The sequence below is a fragment of the Balaenoptera physalus genome (genome assembly GCF_965194825.1).
Source record: "Balaenoptera physalus genome assembly, chromosome: 8".
Classification (NCBI taxonomy): Eukaryota; Metazoa; Chordata; class Mammalia; order Artiodactyla; family Balaenopteridae; genus Balaenoptera; species Balaenoptera physalus.
This window is the reverse complement of record NC_138887.1, coordinates 106,138,585-106,150,122: the sequence shown is the minus strand read 5'-3', so window position 1 is coordinate 106,150,122 and position 11,538 is coordinate 106,138,585. Positions and strand designations below refer to the sequence as shown.

The following is an 11,538-nucleotide window of genomic DNA, read 5'->3' as shown; positions in this document are numbered from 1 at the left end:
ATAATTTTCAAGTGTTCCTGAGTTTTTCTGTTATCTTTGTGCATTGATTTCTAGTTTGATGCCATTGTGGTAAGAGAATATGCTTTATATGATTTAAATTCTTTTAAATATGTAGAGGTTTGTTTTACGGCCAGGATATAGTCTATCTTGATATATGCTGCATGCATACTTGAAAAGAATGTGTATTCATCTATTGTTGAGTGGAGTACACTATAAATGCAAATTAGATTTTGTTGGTCAGTGGTGTTGAATTCTTTTACATCCTTATTGCATTTCCATTTAGTGATTTGATCATTTGTGGATTTGTCTATTTCTCCTTTCAATTTTTGCTTCACATATTTTGTAGTTCTATAGTTTTGTGCATACACATATAAGATCACTATGTGTTCTTAGTTGGTTGACCTTTTTATCGTTATATAACGTCCCTCTCTGTCTCTGGTAATTTTCTTTGCTCTGAAACCCACTTCGTCTTATATTAACATAGTCACTCCTGTTTTCATTTATTGTTTTCATGATATGTTGTCTTTTATCCTTATACTCTCAGCCTGCCTACACTGTCATATTTGAAATGAGTTTCTTGTGGACTGCATATCACTGGGTAATATTTTAAAATTCACCCTTCTAATCTCTGTCTTTTAATTGTTGTATTTAGACCATTTACATTTAATGTAGTTATTGTTATCTTAGGGCGTAAGCCTGCCTTTTTGTTTTGTTTTTTGTTTCTGTTTGTTCTCAGGTTTTTCTCATTGTTTTCTTTTTCCTGCCTTCCTGTGAATAATGTGAATATTTGGGGGAATTCCGTTTTTATTTATCTGTAGTGTTTTTGAGTGTATCTTTTTGAATAGGTTTTTGAGTGGTTACTCTAAATATTACATTACATATGAATAACTTATATCTCATGGTGTAATTTTACCAGTTTGAGTGGAGTGTAGATATCTTATCTCCCTTTATCTCCCTTTACCTTCTAATATTTATAATTGTCTTAAATATTTCCTTTATATACATTTAGAACCATATCAATGTTATAATTTTTGCTTCAATCATCAAAATATTTTACAAAACTCAAGAAGAGAAGGAAATCCCATTATATTTACCTGTACATTTGTTCAGTATGTTACTTATTTCCTGATGTTCCTCCTTTAATTATTTTCTATCTGTTGAGAAAAATTCCATTAGCCATTCTTTTAGTGTAGGTCTTTTAGTGAAAAATTCTCTTAGTTTTCCTTAATCTCAGCATTTCTTGAGTTCTTTATTTTTGCTGGGTGTAGGATTATGGGTTGACAGTTCCTTTCTTTCAATAATTGCAAACAGTGTGCCACTTCTTCTAGCCTCCATAGTTTATTTTTTTTTCATATTTATTTCTTTATGTATTTGGCTGCGCTGGGTCTTAGTTGTGGCACGTGGGATCTTTGTTGCCATGTGCAGGATCTTCATTGCAGCATGCAGACTCTTAGTAGCGGCATGTGAACTCTTAGTTGTGGCATGCATGTGGGATCTAGTTCCCTGACCAGGGATTGAACCTGGACCAGCCCTTGCATTGGGAGTGTGGAGTCTTAACCACTGGACCACCAGGGAAGTTCCATAGCCTCCATAGTTTTTGATGAGAAATCTAAAGTAATTCAAATTGTTTTCCCCTATAAATAAGGTGTCATTTTTCTCTGGCTGCTCCAAGAGTTTTTCTTTTTCTTTAGTTTTCAGAAGTTAAATTTTGGTGTATCGGGACTTCCCTGGTGGTGCAGTGGGTATGAATCTGCCTGCCAATTCAGGGGACACAGGTTCAATCCCTGGTCCAGGAAGATCCCACGTGCCGCGGAGCAGCTAAACCCGTGCATCACAACTGCCGAGCCTGCGCTCTAGAGCCCATGAGCCACAACTGCTGAGCCCAGGCACTGCAACTACTGAAGCCTGCATGCCTAGAGCCTGTGCTCTGCAACAAGAGAAGCCCGTACACAGCAACAAAGAGTAGCCCCCGCTCGCCGCAACTAGAGAAAGCACGTGTGCAGCAACAAAGACCAACACAGCCAAAAAAAAAAATTTTTTTTTTTGGTATATCTTGGCATGGATTTCTTTGGGTTTATCCTGTTAGTGGTTTGCTCAGCTTTTTGATCTGTAGGTTTATGTCTCTTGCCAGATTTGGAGTACCTTTGAGTACCTTCTCAGCCTTGCTGTTTTCTCCTCTCTTCCTGGGACTCTGATAATATGAATGTTAGATCTTGTTTTATAGTCCCACAGGTCTCTGAGGCTCTGTTCATTTTATTTCCAGTCTGTTTTCTCTCTGATGTTCAGGTTGGGTTATTTCTGTAGTTCTCTTCCAGTTAATAGATTCTTTCCTCTGTCTCCTCAATTGTGCTGTAGAGTTCAGCCACTGAGCTTTTAATTTCAGTTATTGTGTTTTTCCATTCAAAAATTTCCCTTTGGTTCTTCTTATTACCTTCTATTTCTTTCTCTCCTTCTCTGTCTACCCACCGCCACTTTTTTTTTTTCCCTACTGAGGCTTCATATTTTCTTTCATTTGTTTTTTTTTTTTTAAAGAAATTCACGCTCTTATTTATTTATTTATTTTATTGATTGATTGATTGATTGCTGTGTTGGGTCTTCGTTTCTGTGCGAGGGCTTTCTCTAGTTGTGGCAAGCGGGGACCACTCTTCATCGCGTTGCGCGGGCCTCTATCGCGGCCTCTCTTGTTGCGGAGCACAGGCTCCAGACGCGCAGGCTCAGTAATTGTGGCTCACGGGCCCAGCTGCTCCGTGGCATGTGGGATCCTCCCAGACCAGGGCTCGAACCCGTGTCCCCTGCACTGGCAGGCAGACTCCCAACCACTGCACCACCAGGGAAGCCCCCTCTCATTTGTTTTAAGTGTGTTCGTGTTTGTTGAAGCATTTTTTATCATGACTGTTTTAAAAATCTTTTTCAGAAAATTCTATCGTCACTGTCATCTCATTGTTTGCATTTACTGATTATTTTTTCTAATCAATTTTAATCTTCCTGGTTCTTGGTGTGATGATTTATTTCTGATTAAAACATGGACATTCTCATATTATGTTATGAGACTCTGGATCTTATTCAAACCTTCTGTTTTAGCTGACTTTTTGTAACTGCTGTAGCAGGGGTGAGACCTCATTACTGACAGATGGAAGCAGAAGCCCAGGTTCCCCACTTGGACTCCACTGACACCAGAGGGGAGGAGCTTCTCATTCCTGCTGGACAGGTGTGGGAGTTTCATCTCCCCATGTAGCCTCCACTGATACTATGGTAGAGGTGGTCTCATTACTGCTGGGCATTGGTAAAAGTTCTGACTCTCCACTAGATCTACTCTGAGACCACCATAGTGGGGAGGGGGAAAGACACCTCATTTTTGTCCAGTGGGTGTGGAAGTCTAGGCTCCCCACATGGTGTCCAATGACACCCAGGGGAGGGGGTCTTTACAGGCCAGTGGGGATGAAAGTCCTGACTTGGTACTTGCCCTTCTTTGACACTACCTACAAGGGGGTGTTGAGAGGCCTCATTATAATCTTATAAGAGTGGAAGTCTAGACCCCTCACTCTGCTTCTGCTTATGTGGGTGGGAGTGGAGCCACTGTTTATCTGTAGTGTTTGGCTGGAGTAGTGCAGTTTTTATCTAAATGTTTTCTATTTTGGTAGGTCATCCTTTTCCTGGTAGGTCTTTTGGTCGTATAGTGCAGGCTTTTATTGTCTTCTTTTCTTTTTTTCTTGGTCTGTGTCCATTGGTGTTTCTATATTGGTGGCTTCTTCAGCTCCAGTTCTTGGATATATGAGGCAAAAAGAAAACCCAGGCCACTCACCACTGTGTTGTCATTTTTTGGCTCTTGAGGTCCCTAGCTAGTCTACCTTCTTTTCTCCACCTTTCAAAGTTATCTTATGTTTGTTTTATATGTAATGTCTAGGGTCTTTAATTGTTTTTAGTGGAAGAATAGGGAAAATACATTTACTTCATCTTCCTGGAAGTGAAAAATCTCTTCCATTTGATTTTGATTTGCATAATCTTTCTCAAGAATTTTCATCATTTGCAGATGGGATACCAAACATGAGATTTATTCCTCCATGTTTGACCTCTGACCAATGTTTGATCAGAGATACATTTAAGAGATGTAAATCATCTTGCTAATATGCTATTGATTAGTAATCCACCTATATACCCTATTAATTTTCACATAAGAACAAAACAGTTTAAGTTCCATTCTTATAATTATATTCAGATTTTATATCCTTAAGCATGATAATTCTGCAGGCTGTTCCAATACGTTAAGTAGTCTTTCCTTAGTTGAAACTTGGATTTATGCCTAAAATGGTTTAGCAAAGGTGTGATCTTTTCATTCTTTGCTTATTCTTACTCTACCCTGTAATCATGAAATAGTATGTCAGTGTGTTGAGCCAGTCAGGTAAAGGATATAGAAAACAGAGAAAAGGCAGCCATAAAGAAATAAGTTGTAAGAGCAAAAAATATCAATTTTGATGATGTTAAATATGTAGTGAGATCATCTGTTAAGAATGGTTTTGCTTTCGGCTTTCCTAATTTTTCTTATTTCCACCTATACCTATGTTAGATACTTCTGGAAAGTGTCCAGCCCAGGCAAAGTTTTCCCTTCCTGGGAACTGCCTCTAGATCCACAAGGGTAGGGCTTCAGTCAGCCATGTTTGCAACTATTTGACCTCTACCCACTGGAATAGTTGCCACTCAGATTATCTTTCCTATAATTTATAATTGGGAATGACAGATAGTGAGTCAGTGTTTTAAGTGAAACTGCTGTAGGGTACAAATTTGTGAGTCAGGGGTGTGAAGACTTTTCTGCAGAGAGAGAAAAGCAGAGACTGAAGATGGATAGCTTTCCATTCCCAGTTCCAGGCCTTTCCTGAATCCTGCCTGAATTCATTCTCTCCCTTATTTCCATGAATAGCCTTATATTTTCTTACAATTCTTCCCCCCTACCCTATGTTATGCTTTTTGATTAAGTTAGCTTGAATTATTTTGTTACATGTAACCAAAGAGTTCTTAATTAATAAAGACTACCATTTATTTACACCTTCAGGTTCTGGCCAGACCACAATGAGTACATGTCTAGGTTCAAAGTATATAAGGAATCTCTTGTGAAGATAATGCCTAAAAATCAAGCGATGGCCGAATTGTCACCTCTCAGACCCCTTGCTTATATCCAGATTCTCAACTTCTCAGTTTCTTTGCCTAGGTCCATTGTATTTTGTTATTAATTTTCTGATTTTTGATTTTGCTGATATTATCATACTTGATCCCTAGTTTGCCTGTACTGTTTGCTTCTCTCATATTAGCTGACCTATTAGGTTCAATTTCTTTCAGGCACTGCCTTCCCCAGCATGAAACTGCCACCCACTAGAAACTAGAAACTGCCACCAATTGCCTATTTTTGTAGTTTTTATTGACTTTGATGATTATACAGCAAAGAAATAGGCATTAATAAACATTTAGAAAAAAATCCGGAAGAGGAGTATCATTCTCTGCCAATACTTTTTCAATGGTTACGATAATCACTGTTGAGAATATGTGCTTCCAAAGTTTTTTCTAGGTATATATGTGTTTGAGTATGTACAGTATGCACACATTAAATATATATACATAATCTATAAATGCAACCATACCAAATCAAACTGGTCTGCAGCTTTTATTCACTTATATATTGTGAACATCATTTCATGTTAAAATATACACTGATATATTTAATAGTTACATAATCTTTCACTTTATGGATGTACTATAATTTATTTAAGCAATCTTCTATTGTTGGACATTTAGATTCATTTTTCTTTTTCTTTGGCTCTTATAAGCAATACTGAAATGAACATCACTACAGAAATCTTCTAGCCCTTTCCTAGGTTTTTTTCCTTAGGATCAGTTTCTAAAAGTGGAATTTCTTAGTCAAAACGAATGTAGATATTAAGGATTTTTCATATATTGTTGGATTGCCTTCCAGAAATTGTACCCATTTATAGTCCAACAATCAGTGAATGAATTCTTCCATTGATAGACAAAAATTAAGAGAATTTCATTATTGTTTTAATTTTCACTCCTTGGATTTAAGTGAGATCGAACATTTTAAAATGATCATTGGCCTTTTTTTTTTTTTTTTCTTTTGTGAATTTCTGGTTCCTAGCTTTTGCCCATTTTCCTATTAAAATATTTATAATTTTATCATTGATTTGTAGGCAGTCTTTGAACATTAAGTATATTGGTTCTCTGTTTTTCATTTATATTATGAAATGTCAAAGCATACTGATGAAGGACTCTGCAGTCAAAATGTCTAGTTAGGGTTGAATCCAATTGCTACCTATTGGCTGTGTGACCTTGAACAAATTGCTTAACCTCTTTGTACCTCAATTTCCTTATGTGTAGAATATAAAATGTGTTTGTGTGTATAAACACAGAATAGTGTGTAGCACATAGAAATACTTTATCAAAATTTGTTGATAATATTAGTATTATATTTATCGTTTTCAGCTTGTCATTGTCTTACTTTTATTTATATGAGTTTCCTTTTGGCCTTAGTGATGGTTCTTTTTTATAATCGTGAAAAGAAATCTGGTCTTATCCTTCCTGCTTTCCTCTGAATATCAATAAGCTGAAGTAGCTCTGGTTAATTATTTCTAATTCCGGTTGCCTCCTAGGATTATAAGGTTTAAACACCCCTAAGAAATTTCAAGTCAGGCTGTGGTCATACTTTATTAATGCATACTTTATTCATAGATCCAAATTAATGAATGGTTTCATGTAAACAAACAATCAAATAAGGCCTGAAAACCTACTCCTTCACATATCCAATGTTTTCTTAAGGCTTTGGGCCTTTCTCCCTTTGTCAAACATGGTGTAGCTGTCAGTATTTTTAAGAGCCTATGTTTGTTTCTTAGGATAATGAATTTAATAAGCCTTGTTTCCTTATAAAAGAGCGTATGTATTAAATAGCTAAGAATGACAAAATTGTATTGACTTACTTATGTTGGATTTCTTGGATTGAGTATCTGTTTTCTCTGAGTAGTTTGCACATTTTTAGTGCTTTTCATGATGGGGAGCAAATACTGCAATATTTCTTGAGTTTCAGCTGTTTTTTTATCCCTGTAGATTCTTTTTTCATCATCTGTCCAGTTTACTCCAGGCTTCTTGCTTTGGAAAGATGGACATTCTTTCATATTGCTTTTTAAGTTGTAATGGAGATCTGGGGAGCAACCATAAAAATATGTATAGATATATAAACTGAATTGATTAAGCAGTTACATATTGAGCATTATCTGCCAAACATTCTATCTAAAAATTCTTATCCATCTGAAGCTTATACTTTAAGTATGAGGCAGAAAATAAACAAACAAATAAGATATCTATGTCAGATAATAAAAAATTTACGGGAGAAAATAAAGCTGGGAAAGGGAATAGAGAATTCTTGGGGGAGGGGCTGATTTCTGTTCTTAAAAAGGTGTTCAGAGAAGGCCTCCCTGCGAAGCTTCCACGTCAAAGGAGTTAGGGAACGAGTCAAACAGCTATCAGAGGGAAGAGCGTTCTAGGCAAGGGGAATAGTAAGTGCAAAGGCCCTGAGCTAGGAGCATGGTAGTGTGTTCAAGGAACACCAAGATGGGACAAGTGACTAAAGCAGAATGAACAAAGGGAAAGATATAAGGTAATATGAGCTCAGATAGGTAACTTGGACTTAGTTCACATAAGGCCTCACAGGCCATTGTAAGGACTTTGATTTTTACTGAGTGTGAAATAGGGAGCCACTGGAAGGCTTTGAGGAGTGTCACATCTGAGATTTGCTCTAAGAGGATCATGCTGGTTGATGAGTTGAGAACAGATTGAACAGGGGTAAGGGTAAACAGGCAGGGAGATCTTTTAGAAGGCTACTGAAATAATTTAGGAGAGAGGATGGTAGCTTGGACCAGGGTGGTGGCAGTTGCCAGAAGGGTGAGAAGTGAGGGGGGAGAGGGAAGTATCCTGAATATATTTTGGGATTTTCTAATGAATTAGATGTGGGGTGAGAAAAGAAGAGTGAAATCAGCGCTGGCTCCAAGGCTTCTGTTTGAGGAAATAGAAGGATGGAGATATAGTGAAAACTATGGTAAGAGCATGTTAGAAATCCCTTCTTTATTAGATGATATGAAGGAATTATTGTTTATTTTGTTAATTGTGATAAGAGTATAATAACATTAAAATGTGTAGAAAACTGTTTTAAAAAATAAAGTTCATTTTAAAAGTGTTTATTCCACCCCATACCCATTAGGATGGCTATTGTCAAAAAACAGAAAATAATAAGTGTAGGCAAGGATTTGGGGAGATTAAAACCCTTGTGCAGTGTTGGTTGGAATGTAAAATGGTGTAGTCAATGTGGAGAACAGTATGGTGGTTCCTTAAAAAATTGAAAATAGAATTACCATATGATCCAGCCATTCCACTTCTGGGTATATTCCCCGAAGAACTGATAGCAGTGTCTTGAAGAGTTATTTGTACATCCATGTTCATAGTAGCGTTATTCATAATAGCCAAAAGGTGGAAGCAACCCAAGTGCCCATCGATGGATGAATGGATAAGCAAAATGTGGTATATATACAATGGAATGTCATTCAGCCTTAAAAAGGAAGGAAATTCTGACACCTGCTACAACATAGATGAACCTTGAGGACATTATGCTAAGTGAAATAAGCTAGTCACAAAAAGACAAATACTGTATTTGTCTTCCAAATATTTGATTCCACTTATATGGGATCCCGAGAATAGTCAGTCAAAGTAGGATAGTTGCCAGGGGCTGGGAGGAGGGAGGAATGGGCAGTTGTTTAATGGGTATGGCGTTTCAGTTTTGCAAGACAAAAATAGTTCTGGAGATTGTGTGCACAACAGTGTGAATGTACTTAACACTGCTGAACTTGACACTTAAAAATAGTTAAGATGGTAAATTTTATGTCATGTGTATTTTAACACAATTTAAAAAAATTCAATATACAGAGGTAGAGAGAGGGGGAAAAAAGAACCCTAAGTAAAGCCTGAAGGAGAATAGGTAGACATTTTAAAGGATGTAGCAGTGTTACTTATAATTATGATGCCTAAATTGATATGTAGACAGCATAAGAAAAAGTAGAATACACTTAGAATAAAAGCAAGAAATACATTATGCTTTGTTTATCTAGTTAGAGATATACACTGAACTATTTATGGGCAAAACAATATGATTTGCTGACTTTGCTTTAACTACTTTAGCAAAAAAAAAAAAAAGCAGTGGGAATATAGATGAAACAAGAATAGCAGGATGCTGATAACTGTTGAGGGTGGGTGACGGGCACCAGCGGTTCATTATTCTATTCTACTTTTGTTTATGCTTGAAATATCCACAATAATGCTTTTAAAAAAGGAATTATCCATTAATAAAAAGAAAGGAAACAGATGACTAAAGCACTCACTGAATTAAGCTAGACTTGAAAGACAATGATTGAGGGTATGTATGATTACAATATCTGGCAGTGCTGGCAAATGAACTGAATTTACCTACAGTCTCTTGAGAAGCCATTCCTAGGCCATTCAGCAAATACTCACTGAATCATTATTATGTATCCGGCATTTTGTTTGGTTTGGTAAATAGGTATGAAAAATATAGTCCTTGCCTTTAATATGCCAACAGTTGGGACTAGAGAGAGAGAAGTAAAGCATCAATTAGAATATATATCTATAGAGATAAGGCAAGGTACTTACTAAAGGACTGCTGAAGAGGGACTTCTAGCCATACTTAGAGCTGGAAAAGGAAATATTCCTAATTCCTAATTAATCTGAGTCTTGATGCATAGCTATGTCAGCTAAGTAAAAAAAAAAAAAAAAAAGGGGTAGTAATCTAGATAGTGGGACTAACATGGCACATTCAGGAAATCACAAGTACGGTTTAGAATGACTAGAAATCAGGTAGGTGTGAATAAGTTGTTCAAAACTAGAGATCTTGTCTGTAATAATAGTACTTTTGGGAGATTTCCTGAGACAGGAATAATTTGTGACTGGTAGATGCTTAATGTTTTAAAAATGGAATTGTTAGGCCATTGAAAACTTTATACATGGAAGTGATATAATTAGATGTGCATTTTTGAAAGATCACACTGGCAACCAGCAGGACGACAGGTTGAAGAAAAGCGAGAGTTGAGGCAGAGAGACAAGTTAGGAGGCTAATGCAGTAATTCAAGGGAGGCAGAAAGGGAGTCTGAACTAAAGGAGCAGCGGTATGATGAAGAAGTGCAGAGTCAAGAGAATCTTTGAGGGCAGATTGATAGAGCTTCTCATTGTTGGATACCAAAGAGATGTAGAAGATTAGGATATGTCTTGGGCTATTATTTAGATAACAGGAGGACGGCAGTATTATTGACTGAGAAACGGAATGCAGCAGGAGAAAGAGATCTGCAGTGGGCAAGTTGGATTAGAAGTATCTGTGAGGAAAAACAGAAGGATAATTCCAGTAGGCACAGTATGGAATTCAGAAGAGATGCCTATATTGATGATTAAAAAAATATGATTATGATCAGCACTTGTTTGTGGAAGCTACAGGTATAGATGAGAGCGCTCAGAAATAAAGTATGTGGTGAGAAGAGGAGAGACCAAAGGATGGAATACTGGGGAAGAGCCCACTTAAAATTCAGGCAGAGGAAGTGAAGCCCATGTAGGACACCAAACATGAATGGGCAGAGAAACAGGACTAAAAGAGAGAGAAGTTCCACATATACGTCTGTTGGAATTGCTCAGTGAATGAAGGGAGAGAGAGTTTTAAGTCTCTGGAATTAACCAACAGTAGAGAAGTCAGGTATGATAAGAGCTGATGACTTTGGAAATAATTTCATTGTTATGGTGAGAAGCTAGATTGTAGTAGGTGGAGAATTATACAGGAGAGGAGGTGAAGGAAAATTTATAGCCCTAAATGTATATATTATAAAGAAAGGGACAACAGCCAAAAATAAGAAAAGATAACTCTCTCTGAAATGACTTACTTCAGTGAAAAAGAAGATTGTAGAATTTTTATTCGTATGTCATCAAGATTCATCAGGACATGTTAAAAGATAATATAACAAAAAAGCCATGAGAATCTCAGCTCAGGGAAGATGGGAAAGATGAGAAACAAATTTTAAATTAAGCAGTGTGGTGGCAGCAGTGGGGAAAACTGAAAAACAAATCTCCCTGTTGCAGCAAAATTCTGTAAATACTGTCTCCAATTTCTCTCCTCCTATTTTAAAATACACTTTAATTAGACTTGTACCTCTATCATTCTACTGAGATTTCTCTGATCAAGATCCCACATAAAACCTCCATGCTGTAAAATCCAATAGTAAATCCACTTGACTTAATCAGAAGCATTAGACTTGGTTGCTTATTCCCTTCTCTTTGATACACTTTCTCACTTAGCTTCCAGGACAACACATTCCCTTGCTTTTCCTCCTACCCCAGAGGGGGCTTCTTAGTCTTCTTTTGTTGGGTTCTTAATCTTTTCCTGATCCATCAGTGTTGGAGTTCACAAGGACTTGCTCCTTAACCCTCTTCTATATC

General features: G+C 36.9%; 2 protein-coding genes across 2 annotated transcripts in view; one reads left to right on the top strand and one right to left on the bottom strand.

Moving 5' to 3' along the window:
- The window catches only part of AGBL3 (AGBL carboxypeptidase 3), a 137,060-nt gene that overhangs the window by 24,106 nt on the left and 101,416 nt on the right, over positions 1-11,538 (bottom strand). The window contains 2 exon segments of the mRNA XM_082473192.1: positions 6,978-6,989; positions 6,991-7,198. Of these exon segments, the coding sequence (XP_082329318.1) occupies positions 6,978-6,989; positions 6,991-7,198 (220 nt within the window).
- Positions 1-11,538, top strand: part of CYREN (cell cycle regulator of NHEJ) — a 78,905-nt gene that overhangs the window by 46,677 nt on the left and 20,690 nt on the right. Inside the window, exon 4 of the mRNA XM_082473176.1 lies at positions 545-598. Within this exon, the coding sequence (XP_082329302.1) occupies positions 545-598 (54 nt within the window). The remainder of the gene's footprint in view (positions 1-544; positions 599-11,538) is intronic.